Genomic DNA, 14,147 nt, shown 5'->3' with positions numbered 1-14,147 from the left:
GAAACAGCCAATATTTCTTAGTTTGATAAACCAGGTCAGGTTAAAAGAAAAGAAAGCAAGCACAACAAATACTTACTTTAGGATCGTTACTATTTTTTTCCTACTTGAGAGGAACAAATTTTAAACGACTAGTTATAGTTCCAGAAGAGATTCGGCTGAAATGTGGCAGGCTATGTATAAACTATTAAACTGCAGTTTTAGAAGCTTTGACTTATCTTGATTTTGAATTTGATCTAACTTTTCACAAATTTATGAGATACAGAAGGAATGGAAGAAACAATACACTGGATCCTGGAACAATTTACTCAGAAGAACCAAGCATCAACTCTGCAAAAACTCTACTATGGTAGCAGTATTAAAAATAATAATAATCCTGTAGTTAAAGATATTCTAACACTTTCTCCCCCTCCCCCCTTAATTCATATCGCAAGCCTGACGGCTAAATCAGCATCAAAGCCATAGCCCTAGTTAGTTTTGCTTCAGTGGTTGTGGTTATTTACAAAGAAATGCTCAAGAACAGAGAAATTTTATGCTAAAATGTTTAAATACTTTACTTTAGAACTGCTTACCAGGAAAACAACAGGAAAAGGATGTGGCCTGATAAATGCTTGTAACAACTTCATCAGTGTTATATTTACTCATATGAATTTGATTTCACTAAGAATTAATAAGTGTGAGAAGCGGTTAAATAAGCTCTATTTTCAGGCAGGAACACAGACATTTTGAAACTCAACAAATGCTGTCCACTAAAAGCCCTTTTAATCTTTCCCTAAAGGCACTGAAAAAAAAAGAAAAGGCACAGAATGGTGCAGCCTAGGTCCCCATGTAGCAACTTTCCGAGGAAAGCAAGAGATGGCCAGTGGAAAGAGGAGGGGGGAGATGGCATGAAGGAGAGGGCAGGAGCAGGGGCTCTCCCTTCATTTGGTTGAAACCCAGGTTGTGGTGCCATGTGGGCCCCTTTCTATAGGGACTACATATCTAACTATGCATACGTACTATGGCATATAGTTACATATAGATACAAAGTCTACCTTAGAGCACAGGTGGCATGAACATCTCAGTGCCCTAGTTCTGCAAGGCAGGAACACCCTGCACACGCTTGCAGCGAGGACAGATGGAAAAATGTAAAGAAATCACATAAGGTCAAAAAATCCCTCACTATGTCAGTTGAATCCCTGTGAAAAGGTGAAAAGGCCACCAAACCCCTTTCCTTTGTCTTTCCTCTCCTGCCCGTTGTGTCCTGTGTCTCCCCATGAGTATGTGCAAACAGACAGCAAGCAGAGGCTCCATCACTCCTGTCTGCGTCAGCCTACTGCAGCTCTGAGGGTTCTGTCTTGGAGAGAACAAACAGTAAAAATTGACCCTAAATTTGGCCTTACTGAACAATTAGGGGTGCAAGAAAGCATAACGGAAATATCAGCATACACAATAATATGGAAAGCCTTTACTTGCAAACATGATCGAAAACAACCACTTCCACAGTGTAAAAAAACCAACCAAACAAACAAAAAAAACAACCAAACAAACAAAAAACCCAACCCATATCCTATTAAATTGTATTTCTTCTTGTCTCAAATCCAGGAACTTAGTAGGATTCAATGGGACAATACAAAGATGCAAAACAATGGGTGTTAGGAAGATCTGCTTCCCTTAAATTGGGTTATTTTACAGGTTATTTCTTGAGACAATGCTTGAACATTTCTCTCCCCGGGCTCTGCAGTATATGGGGCTCAGAGAATCAAACATGCCGCCTGCTCAGTGCTTTTCTGAACATACTTTTAAGTCTGTCAGTTATGTCCTGAATGTGGTTCAATAAATGCTTTTCTAAGGACAACGTGACAGCAAAACTATTCTGTACATATTGTCCCACAAACATTAAACCTCACACATTTCTCATTTTACAGGTAAACCCACACTGAGAGGATGATTCACAGTCGAACAACAGGGTTGCTTGTTGACCAGCTTCTCCAGGCACTTTGGTCTGCTGCTTTGGTTTACAACTAGCACTGGTGCCAGCTTGCAGGATGGGAACAAGCCAGCGACAGCTGCTCAAACTGCCTTGCAAAGTCCCGGCTGATGCATGTGCCAGGGTCCCTGGCTCCTGTCCCAACTGTCCTGCAGAAGAGCTCCTCTCTGCCCCATCCCAAGAGGAGCTCTCCTACCCTCAGCCTTGATGCCAGGCAATGGGAAGATGTCCACGAGGTCAGCCAAGAGGGCAAACTGCATCCTGGGGTTCATCAAACACAGTATAACCAGGTGGTCAAAAGAGGTGATTATCCCGCTGTATTCAACGTTGGTGCAGCCTCACCTTGACTACTGTGTGCAGTTCTGGGCCCCACCGTTTAAGAAGGATGTGAAGGTCCTTGAATGCATCCAGAAGATGGCAACAGTACTGGTGAAAGGGCTGGGAGGAATGTCCTGTAAGGAGCGGCTAAGGACTTTGGGCTTGTCTAGTTTGGAGAAAAGGAGGCTGAGGGGTGACCTCATTGCTCTCTACAGCTTCCTGAGGAGGGGAAGTGGAGAGGGAGGTGCTGATCTCTTCTCACTGGTATCCAGTGAGAGGACACATGGGAATGGTTCAAAGATGCACCAGGGGAGGTTTAGGCTGGACATTAGGAAGCATTTCTTTACTGAGAGGGTGGTCAAACACCAGAACAGGCTTCCTTAGAGAGGTGGTTGATGCCCCAACCCTGTCAGTGTTTGAGGCATTTGGACAATGCTCTTAACAGCATGCTTTAAGTTGGTCAGCACTGAACTGGTCAGGCAGTTGGACTAGATCATTGTTGTAGGTCCCTTCCAACTGAAATAGTCTGTTCTATTCTATCCTATCAGTCAATAGCTTTTAAAAGGAGTGGTGTTAAAAATAAGGCTGGAAATTCAGAGTTCCCTTTCTGCACCCAAATGTAGTTATTGCACAGTAGCTCTTCTGAGAAGAGAGCGGCTCAGAAGCTAGCTCTTACAAAGGTACCTAACACCAAATGGTAACAATGACAAGGGACACAAAGTTATTAGAACTCTTCCTCTTCCTTTCATCTGAACATGAAAGGAATGAGGGAATGGACTTCCTTCTGCATAAACTTCTTGCTGTTAGCAACCAAAGCTTTAAAAATCAGCACCTCAGAACACTTAAAAACACTTAAAAAAAATACTGTATCAAAGGTAAGCAAATTGCAAACGTGTGAAAAGGAAACAAAAATGGGCAGACTATTTTCTATGATTTGGAGATGTGTGGGATGCCGCACGCATGTTTCACATAGGAGAAAGCAAATGCTTAACACCACTGCTTAACAGTAGTCTAAAAACCATCAGCAGCACTGCAGTAAGCTTTAGCATAACCAAACTGGTGTTTCAGCACTTGTGCCTGTTGTGAGAAAAATTGTGCTGGCAAGGCAAGGCGCAAAAAGAAGAAAGCCTTCTGCTAAATGCACGAGAGACGCTAGGCCAAAGAAACCAAATATTTAGAAGTAAAGATTCGTTCTCTAAGCTGTATTGCCCTAAAAGGAATAATAATGGAAAAAGAAATGATGAATTATGAGTGCTCAGCAAATTTCCAGAATTTAGATGACTAAATGGTTAAGTGCTTCTGCACAAACACCACACATACTGTCAACATACTTACAACAGTGCAAGATCTGCTTGAAGGCCACCACTTCCTGAGTTCAGCTACAGAAAAAAGGAGGGAAAGAAAGATATTCTTCTCTTAATCCTTGTTGAAATCTGCACAGAGTATAACTGCAGAGCACTATGCTTTTATCACATATACACAGCCTTACCCTAACTAAAATGTTATTGAAATTAAATAGAAAGACTGAAAGATTCAAATTAATTAAGTGATCACATGTATACGGAAAATGACATGAAATACACATTGATGTATTCTTGATTACTTCTTTTGCATGTTACTATGTAGTTTCAACACTTACCAAAAGAGAATAGTTAATTCTGAATATGAAAGGGCAAACATACAAATTATTTCTGAAGAATGTAGGACTTCCAGAAGGGATGTGAACATCCAGACATGACTGATGCAATGCTGTCTCTCCTGGGCTGCAGACAGGGAGCTGGGCCCCAGGAAGCAACAGGCTAAAAATAGTGTGTTGGCACCAGGGGGGAGGTATCTGGATTTGGGAAACTGCGCTCCACTGCAGGTGTCTTGTATCACCTTTAGAAAGTCCTTTTGCTTATCTCTGCTTTGATTCCCTACATGTAAAATGGAAAAGGTAGCAGACCCTACCTACACCACCAGGATGACACCAGAACATTTAGGAGAGGACGGAAAACCCCAAACTCAACAGTGTCAAGCAGGCAAGCCTGCCATGGTGCATTGCGATGTCCTGTGTAGACACCCAAATAACCCTAAAAGTGGTGTGGTTAGGCACAGCAAACACCACACCTCATCAGCACAATGCTCCGCAAATATTTGATAAACAGGTTGTAAGGTTAGTGAAGCATCAAACTGATATGTCCAGCTATGTATACAACAAGGAGAGAGGGGTTTTCATTAACAGCCAAATCCTCTGTGTACTCTACCTCTGGTTATAGCAAAGTTAAACCTTACTAGCACGTCATGATACAATAAACATATGCATTGCTGCTGGCCTGTTAATGTTACAGTAGACCATGAGCTGGTGTTTGGCACAATAATGGTACACACAGTTTATGTAATGAAGTAATAAAGCAGAACACCAAGAAAGCAAAATTAATTTTAATAAAAAATAATTCTTAAAAAGTTTCCTTTTTTCTCCCCCCCCCATAATCCTTTTGGAAATGTATCCTTCTGTAAAAATATTTCCTTTGAGGAATATGTTATCAACATAAATTCAGGGAAAAGTAGTCTTGTCCAATTCTGACTGCTGTCACTGCATTTCTAACCAATTAATCTCTTCATGCTAATTATCTGAACTCAGAGGTTTGCTTTTCCTGTTAAGCAATTCTAACAAACTACCTCTACTAAACAGTGGAAAATTTAAGTTGTAATATCATACAATTTGTTTGGAATTTTTTTTAAGAAATGTTCCTGAAGCAGCAGTTGTTAGGTAATACTGTTCATTGATATCCAACTGGTTCCCTAAAATACTAAAGATACACAGATAAAACATTTTGGTATTTTCCATATAAAGTTGCTAGAATTGTCTGCTAAATAGACATGTGCATATCATGTTCAATGCATGGCATATATCTGTAAGGCCTCAATAGAAAAACACTGTGGGATATGGGAAGAGGAAAGCGGGAATGTAACTAAGGAGTCTTTATGATCAATCTATCCTTATTTTCTAAACTGCTTATTGCTTGAAGCATTGTCAGCAATGGGAACACAGTTTCTTACACTTTTCCCTTAAACATCCACTGCTGGCTTCAATTAAAGACAGGATGCCATATTACATGCATTTTTTCTCTTGCCCAAAATGACTTTTATGTTCTTCTTCAGTTCATTATTTTCTCGTAATGACATTCAACTAACTTCCCTCCCTGCCATGAGGGCTGCCATAAATATGCCTAATAATTTCTGAGAGACACACCCTGTGCCAAACGAGGCAAGGAAAACTGACCTTTCCCGTTAAGAAGAAATGGAGCCATGAGCCATGCAAGGTCTGATCGAGACTCTCCCAGTCACCATCGGGTGTACCCCAGAAGGACATTGTTCCACGGCCATATGAGCAGCCCAGTTGGCTCAAAACTTGTATGAGTGCCTTTTGGAAAGGAGCTCCGGTTATGCAGTTACTTTCCTAGAGTTGTACATGTGCTTCAGCACTGTGAAAAATGAAATGAGATCTCCTTGATCATCTTGAGCAACTTAATTTTTTCCCACCTTGCAAAATTACAGCTGAAGTGCCTGTCTCATCATGCCAGGGGAGGGGGTGGGTCTTATGGTTTGGAGGTTTGTATGATCTGTTGGGAAATAGTTGATTTACGAAAATGCCGTCTCAAGTCTTTCAAAGGCAATTATGAGTTGAAGACCAGTGTGGCTAATGGTTTGAGTAGGAAAACAAAACAAAACAAAAAAAAACTTAGAAGTCTCAAAATGACTCAGTCATCAGGCTGGAAAGAGGCATACACCATGATGTGGTATGTAGGGCCCTCAGCCAGGGTATGTGAGCACCGCTTGAACACCAGCTCTGTGGAGTTGGAGAATAGCTGAAAGCACAAAAGCTGCAACACAAAGAGACAGATCTCCACCAGCTTGTTGCTGTTGGTGCTGCAGCTTGCAAGTTAGCAGAATAATGACGTAGGGGAATGAATGCCTGAATTGCCTGGGCCTTCAATCAGAATGTAGTAGAAAATCTGAGGAAAAGAGTTTATCATCTGGGTTTATTCACATTTCACCAGTTTCAAATTTCACCTATCAGAGCACTGACACATAAAATACCCACCCTGCTGAGCTGGCCTCAGAAGTCCCATGGGAGCATCCCCAACTGATTTCTCTGTGGTAACTGAGAGATATCTCTCAACAAATACTAAAGCACTTCAAAACTAAACATGTCAGGGCTTAAAGAGAGAAATCAGCTCACCTGCTCTCCCAAGCACATGTAGCTCCTCCAGCATTGAAAGGATCTTTCTCCACTGGGACACTCTTGGCCCTGTGCACAGCCAAGGTTTGCTGGTGCCTCCCTCAAGCTGTAGGGTCCTTCCAGAGGACACCAGTGAGAAGACCATCACCTGGGGTCAGACCTCTGTACTGGCACAGCAGCTTCCTGTGCCAGTATGGAGGCCTCACCAGCAACCCACAAGCAGTACTTATGGTCACTTCCTCTACAGGAAAGCCCCATTTCAGCTGTTTCTGTGCTTTGGCCCTCTCTGCCCATCACCATCGGAACTTCTGGTTCTCCCTTTTCTTATCACTCCTGGGCTGTCTACAGTGTGGATGGTGGAGCAAACACAGAGGCCGGTGAAGACAAGGAGTCTAGTGCTAGGCTGGTGGAGGCAGGTTGTGGGATAAGCTGTCTGAGCCACAGGATTAGCTGTTCCTCCTGGTGATCAACCACAGATAGACAGAGACATCACAGGGCTGAAGCCGTCTTTCTCATTTCCCCTGTAGCCACGAGATGGAGCAACTGAATAACAAACGGCTCTGTGGAGCCACCAGATTTAGGTGATGGGACGTTTCATCCTCTGCAGCAGGCAGCCCTGGTGGGATGCTGCAATGGCCCAAAGCAAGTACATGGCCCAGGGCAGGCAGGAGTGAGCTCCAATAGCCTCCTGGCCCATGTCCCAGGTGAGACACAGGGAGAGGTTGTGTTTCTGGGTGCCACCCAGAGAGGCCTCATAGCAGGACCAAGGAGCTCAAACATGTTCTCAGTCCCCGATGGTAACCCCAGCCAAGCACACTCTAGCAGTAGAAGCTTCTCGGGGACCATCCCAAGGCTCCACACATTGCTCTATTGTGGCCTCTGATGCCCGACTTCCTGCTCTTTCCTTCTGGCTGGCTTCTGAAGCCTCCTCCCCAGGACAGAGCTAGAGCAGCCCTTCAAAAAAGAGAAAATCAGGGGCCTGGGGACATGGGAGAGCAGGGGGGGAGGTGAATGAAGCTGAAAAGTGGAGAAGACTTGAAAGGCATCTGGGGGAAATCGAGGAAGAGAGCAAGGGGATCACAGCAGTGGATGGTCTCTCTCCTTAAGCAGAGCAAATATTTTTCTGACTGGTTAGACTAGACTCTGATTTAGATCAAGAAAAAACCACCACATCTCCACTGCACAATCCTGTGTGGTGCAATGGTTCCTGATTCAGCTCCTCAGCTGGAAGGGTGTCAGCAGAACCAGCCCCATACTGACATTCTTCCTGAGAGCCAGGACTGACAGCTGAAGAGCCAGGACCATGGCACTGCTGTCTGCAGTGAAGTCCTGAGTCAGGGCACAGCAATGGACCAGCAGTGCCTTGGGATGGCTGGCACAGCCTGGCACTGAAGAAGGTCGGCCCCAAGGGCAAACACAGGGAATCAGCAGAGCCTTACTCTTACCACCCAGTGATGCATGCATGGCCTGAAGGGGAGGGCTGCGTGGCAGCGGTGATATGGCAAAGTCCTCAATATTAGCAAAAAATACATGTGAAACAGCTCCTTCATCAGGAAAAAGGAACAAGATAATGCATTCAGCATCTGAAATCACACAAAGCAGCAGGTGCTTCACATGCTGGTGACATTGGTGACATGCACAGAGGCACCAAGGACAGAGCAGAGTTTGCAGGGTGTGGCCTTCCTCCCCAGTCTGCAAGAAAAGGTACAGCAGACTTGGTGTCGAGGACTTCATGAAGAGTCACATCCCATTAGCACAGAGTAGGGTCTGTGGTGAGAAAAGAAAGGCACCTTGGCTGCCCACAGCTTTCTCACACCTGCATCACAAGTAAGCTATTAATCAACAGTCTGAGAGTCCTTCACGGACTATCTCAGCCTTTCCATTATGCTGCTCACTCAGTTTCATTTTCACCTCTCCATCAGCCCTCAGCATCATTCTTTTTCACGCTTTCAATTTTGAAAGGAGAGGAGCCTTCACACCTTGTCCCAAGTGCATTTGTAACCCCTGCATGCCTTCCTGGCCATTTCTCCTCAGATCCCTCCCTAAAAAACGCACAAGGATGTTTGCTGGAAAAAATAGCAGACCAACCACTGGTGGTGGCTAGGCTATGATATGCTAACCCTGGCATTGCTGCTTCCTCATCTTCCCCTTTCCAAAGCGTCTTTCTCCAGATATAGGGCTTTGTGCAGCAAGCATGCCTAGGGAGGCATGCTTCTGGGCAGTGTCTGGTGAGGTGGGCAGCGCTTAGGTGGCATGAGAATATGAGTATCAAAGAGAAAATGAGAGAGAAGAGAAAGCTCCAAGTGTGTGAGGGGAAAACCTTGAATGGGGAAGAAAGAGCATCTTCTCCAAGCATTGGTGGCAGTATCAGAACTCACATGTGCAAACCCCGGATCAGGGCAGGAGCACACAGAGCAGCTGGGCTTATGTCCCGTGCTCACGGCAGCCTCAGTTCCCACCACCCAGGCTGGCTCAGGCCCCAAATGCCTCTTCATGGTAGTGGTGCCTGCCTGTGTTGTGTGGGGTTTTTTTATTATTATCCAAAATGCCACCATGGTCACAAGAATACCACTGGGTACACGGAAGTGAAACCTAGCTAAGGAATCTGCTAAATTATTGTTCAATCAGACCTTCTATCATGTTTTTCCCCCTTGGTGGTTTCTTTTTTTTTTTTCCCCCCCTTAAGTAGAGTCATTTCAACCAAAATACTATGGGGAAACCCTAAGTACTATTTCTTCTCTCGTCTCCTATCCCCCATCTCTTTCACAGATGCATCGTTTGAATTCAGCCAATATAATCCTCAGGTTTGATATTTAAGTGGTATGCAGAGGACCAAGCAAAACTACCCCTCTGGCCTTTCTTTCCCCCTTTGGTAAGAAGATGGCAAACACACATACAACAGGCAAAAAATCTTTTTTTCCCCTTCCCCCCTGAACAAAATCAGCACCTGACACTCTCCATGGGTACATTCCCTGCTCTCTAGGAGTATAAACAGATTTAAGAATAACCCTTGTCTTTTTTTAGAATACAAACTTGAAGTTTCAGATATCAGATAACCACTGAAAATCAATGATCTCTTTTTCCTTTTTGGTTTCATGAAAAGAAAGGAAAACAATGACAGTGATAGCTCAGGATTTAGCTTAAAGCACATTTTGACATTTTGAGTGTAGCTAACACTCTACCCACGGATGTTATATACAATCAATAAAATCATGTTGTGTAGAAAAAAAAAAAAAAAGCAGAGAAAGGTTTGTAGGGCCAGAATTTCCTTCTTTGTTACTGGAGACTATTTTGAATGGGTGACTCACAGAGATGCTAGCCCCACAAAGCCATGTATTTACATCCTTAAATGAGCTCTGTGTGACATACTGTGTACATAGTGCATGTATGCAGACACTGTGTGGGGAGACTGATGTTGTAATGGAAATGTGATGAAACAAAAAGTAGCAGCACTTCATGCTTTCTGACATCCTGACCAGCAGTTACTTTGCATGCAGCTCACTCCACTGCCTTAAAAGAAAAGCTAAGACTCGAGAATTCCACAAGCTGAGAAAGGAAAAAAGTCAACCACCAGAGCTAAAGACAGTCCAAAGGTAAGATGACAAGAGAGAATATTTCATTGTAGTGAAACCTTGCCTTAAAAGCTTTCCTTCTTTTCTAAGTATATTTTACATAACTTGTTTTGCTTATAGCATATCTACATATTATTTAAAAACAAACAGAGCTACCCTTTGCCTTTATGCTTTAAGTATTTTTTTCTGTTTTGTTTATAAATCTACACAAAAGACTCTAGTCGAAAATGCCTTTTTATCATAACTAGATTTTCCTCAAGTAAAAATCTTGGTAAGAAGCTGAAATTCTATTTCTCTAGACCCAGAACTTCCTAGACACACTATCAAACAAAAAAACCCTAAAACAAAACAAAAAAAAAGGGGGGGGGGAGACACGACTGATGAAATCTCCTACAGAGACAATGAGGTAAAGAACTTTGTCAATATTTATTACTTTTCAGTAATTCCTTAATTAACTTTGCATCCCTTTGGCTCTCAGTAATGGGTTCCCTCCTAGTGTTAGACTCACAGGGCTTCACTCGATGAAGGGGACCCAGCAGGAGAGCAGCATATTGGTTGTGGAACCTAGGCCACCCTCTTGTATCAAGCAATATCTCTGCCCAGGTTGTCAGTGTAACCCCTCGTCTGCCATGGGCTACCTGAATTCGGAGGTTCAGGGACCCAACCCAGCTCCCAACAAACTCCCTGGGCCCATGGCTGCAGGTGGGTTTAACTCCCAGGCAGTGAACGACCCTTCAGCATAACAAGGAGTGCTTCTTCCCTCCAGCCACCCAGATCCCCAAGTGTTTCACAAACTCAGGATTTCATGTCCTTTTTTATTTGGATGAGAGAATTTCATTATTTCCCCTCAAATTTCCCTCAGTCCCTTGCAGATAGCAGCAGAGCAGGTGCTGCTTACAGGGTTGCTGCCCCACTGAGCCATGTCCCCCCATGCCTTACAGGCAGCGGTGCTCTGCAAGGAAGGAGCCTGTTAAGTGCTTTACACAGCCAGCAGCACTGCTTACTGCAGGGAACCAAATAAAACCTGCACCTCCTACAGCAAGACAGAAGCTGTGGCTAGATCCCTGCACCTGACCCCACCAGAGGTATGCTCTCCTCCACCCACAGCCCTGCCAGCACCCATTCTCCTCATCAGGCTGGGTTTCTGGAGATGGTTTTCTCACTTCTGTAATGTAAACTAGTGTTGTGGTTTAACACCAGCCAGCAACTAAGCACCACACAGCTGCTCACTCGCTTCCCCCCCACCCAGTGGGATGGGGGAGAGAATCAGAAGGAAAAAAGGTAAAACTCATGTGCTGAGATAAGAACAGTTTAATAGAACAGAAAGGAAGAAACTAATAATGATAATAATAACAATAATAAAATGACAATATTAATAAAAGGATTGGAATATACAAAACAAACGATGCACAATGCAATTGCTCACTACCTGCCAACCGATGCCCAGTTAGCTGCCAAGCAGCAATCCCCCCAGTTTGTATACTGGGCATGATGTCACATGGTATGGAATATCCCTTTGGCTGGTTTGGGTTAGCTGTCCTGGCTGTGTCCCCTCCCAACTTCTCGTACCCCTCCAGCCTTCTTGCTGGCTGGGCATGACAGGCTGAAAAATCCTTGACTTAGTCTAAACACAACTTAGCAACAACTGAAAACATCAGTTATCAACATTATTCTCTTACTAAATCCAAAACATAACACCATACCAGCTGCTAGAAAGAAAATAAACTCCATCCCAGCCAAAACCAGGACAACTAGTAACTTACAGAATCATTTACCTGGCATCAGTGTGACCTTAAGGAGCAAACAGCCAACCTGCTCTGGCTTCCTAACAGTAATTGCTAGTTCTTTAGTAAGAAATAAATTTCCTTTTTGTTGATCCTAATCTCTCTCAAAGAGATTCTAATCTCTCTCAAACCACAGCACTGGAGAGTTTACCTCTGAAATACTCAGGGAATGACTTGATCTGCAGAACAGGAACTTTCACTGCACCAGTTGACAAATCTGAAATGAAACAGCATCAAGATCAGTAACTCATGTAGGAAAGGCACTAGGTTGAAGTAATGACAATTAAAGAACAGCAGACAAAAGTAATTTCTGGGCACTGATGGCTTTATTTACAGGTTACATTTGCTGTGACAGAACTGGCTAGAAGAAAGGACCAGGTATGCCTGTGCATTTGCATTTGTAAGCAATTCCAGCTGAGATCAGCATTGCAGAAACAATGAGAGCCTTCCCGGTCCTTTTCAGGAGAGTCTGAGGGCAGGATCAAACCAGCGCCCTTCCTCTAAAGAAAAGAATTACTTCACGACCCCTGCTCAGAGGGTGCCTACCTTGACATTTTCAGTCCCTTCTTTGCAGAGGAGAAACCAGGTGCATGTTTTCTGCAATCCCTGTCTCTGCAGATACAGATTTATCTGCTGTGGCAAGTCTGTCTGTTTTAGACAAAAGCTTGGGTTCTTAAATCTCATTCTTCTTCTAAAGACTTAACCTCTGCTAGAAATAGCCCGTTTGAAACTTCCTGCCTGCTGCTTTAAGCAAGCTTGTCAGAAGGCCCACAAATAATCACAGCCCCTCTTTGCCCAGTGGTGGTAGGAGAGGGTGCAGAATGGCAATGACCGTGTGGGATCTTCACATTAATAAACACAGGGGACCCTCATACTTGTGGCTCCCCAACGTCTCTTACGATAGCTTGATTCGGGAAATCTGATCGAACTAATTGCTTCCATCCCCACAATCCAAGTAACCCAAAAATCAGGGGCTACTACCCTGGCTCTGCAAAGAGATCACATCACTCCAAGGGGACAGTGCAGTCACATTCATACTCTGCGTAGCCTAAACTATAGGGCAGCACAGTTTGGGGTAACAGGTGACAGTGTGAGGCTTGGACCCCAGAAAGCCTTGCTCCTTCTTGAGGCACAACCTTGCCCCAAGATCCCTTGGCACTGAGCAGCTCCACATTACTGGGAGCTGCAATTCAGCACACAGCAGCCCAAGACAAAAAGCATCTCCAAGTCTGTGGACACATAGAGACCTCATTGGCCTTTGTACCATGTCTTAAGTGTGATCTTCATTCTTCCTTGTGCTGAAGGTGATTTTCTTCTCTTCCAGCATACCTGGAGATATGAATGACACCCGTACCAAGAGCAATATCAATAATATCAGCACAACCGTGGAACTGTTCCAGCTCATCATGTACACACCCACATTTACCCTAGGATTGCTGTTCAATGTGATGGCTCTGTCATTCCTGTTTTTTAAGGTTAAAAAGCTGTCAGAATCTACAATCTACATGATAGCCCTTATTTTCTTGGATACTTTGCTGCTGTTTACTCTTCCTTTTAAAATAATTTCCTACCACCTTCAGGACAACTGGAACTTGGGGTCTGTGTTTTGCTCCACCTTGGAGAGTCTTTACTTTGTAAACATGTACGGCAGCATCCTCATCTCCCTCTGCATCTGTGTAGACCGGTACATTGCTATCCAGCACCCCTTCATGGCTCCCACCCTACGATCTACCAAGAAAGCTGCTATGGTCTGTGCTGTCATCTGCCTGGGCACCTTGGCCGGGACAGTCTTTACTTTCCAACTGCATGGAGAGGGCCACAACATCTCATCCTGCTTCCATAACTTCTCCAAGAGCACATGGGAAAACACAGGCCTCTTCAGCGCCTTGGAGACCACCTTCTTTGGCAGCATGGCAGCCATGACCTTCTGCACCGCTCAGACCGTCAGGTGCTTGAGAAAGCACAGAAAACGAGACAACCCCCAAACACACACCACTAGAGCAGAGAAGATATTGGTGACAAACGTTGTCGCGTTTTTGGTCTGTTTCACGCCTTACCACATGGCCTATTTTGTGTACTTTTTGGTGAAGAATAACATCATTCACACCAGTTTTCAGCAAGTGCTACGAGACATCGTTCAGGGCACCCTTTGCTGGGCAAACCTGAACTGCTGTCTTGATGGGGTGTGTTATTATTTTGTTTTAAAGGAGTCCTTGGAAGACACATTACGAAACAGGGAAAAAACAGCCACGCGAAAGCTTTGATTCATATGCTACATGTTA

The 14,147-nt window shown here is 44.1% G+C and overlaps 1 protein-coding gene across 1 annotated transcript; it reads left to right on the top strand.

Annotated features, from left to right (window-relative positions):
• The first annotated feature begins 10,710 nt into the window (after positions 1–10,710).
• On the top strand, positions 10,711–14,129 carry LOC142033276 (lysophosphatidic acid receptor 6-like). Its single transcript, XM_075033158.1, has 3 exons — positions 10,711–10,783; positions 12,484–12,503; positions 13,170–14,129. Exons 1-3 carry the CDS (start codon positions 10,711–10,713, stop codon positions 14,127–14,129), a joined length of 1,053 nt encoding a protein of 350 aa, XP_074889259.1.
• The last annotated feature ends 18 nt before the right edge of the window (positions 14,130–14,147 follow it).

This window comes from Buteo buteo, chromosome 7, assembly GCF_964188355.1.
Source record: "Buteo buteo chromosome 7, bButBut1.hap1.1, whole genome shotgun sequence".
NCBI classification, from domain to species: Eukaryota; Metazoa; Chordata; class Aves; order Accipitriformes; family Accipitridae; genus Buteo; species Buteo buteo.
The sequence above is the reverse complement of the archived record's forward strand: the minus strand, read 5'-3'. Positions and strand labels throughout refer to the sequence as shown.

Bases quoted from the DNA above. Each gene is read 5' to 3' on its own strand.
- LOC142033276 (XM_075033158.1), top strand. From the start codon at position 10,711: ATGGGCTACCTGAATTCGGAGGTTCAGGGACCCAACCCAGCTCCCAAC. The intron at 10,784-12,483 runs GTGGGTTTAACT...CTGTCTCTGCAG, and splicing joins CCCTGGGCCCATGGCTGCAG to ATACAGATTTATCTGCTGTG. The intron at 12,504-13,169 runs GCAAGTCTGTCT...CTTGTGCTGAAG, and splicing joins ATACAGATTTATCTGCTGTG to GTGATTTTCTTCTCTTCCAG.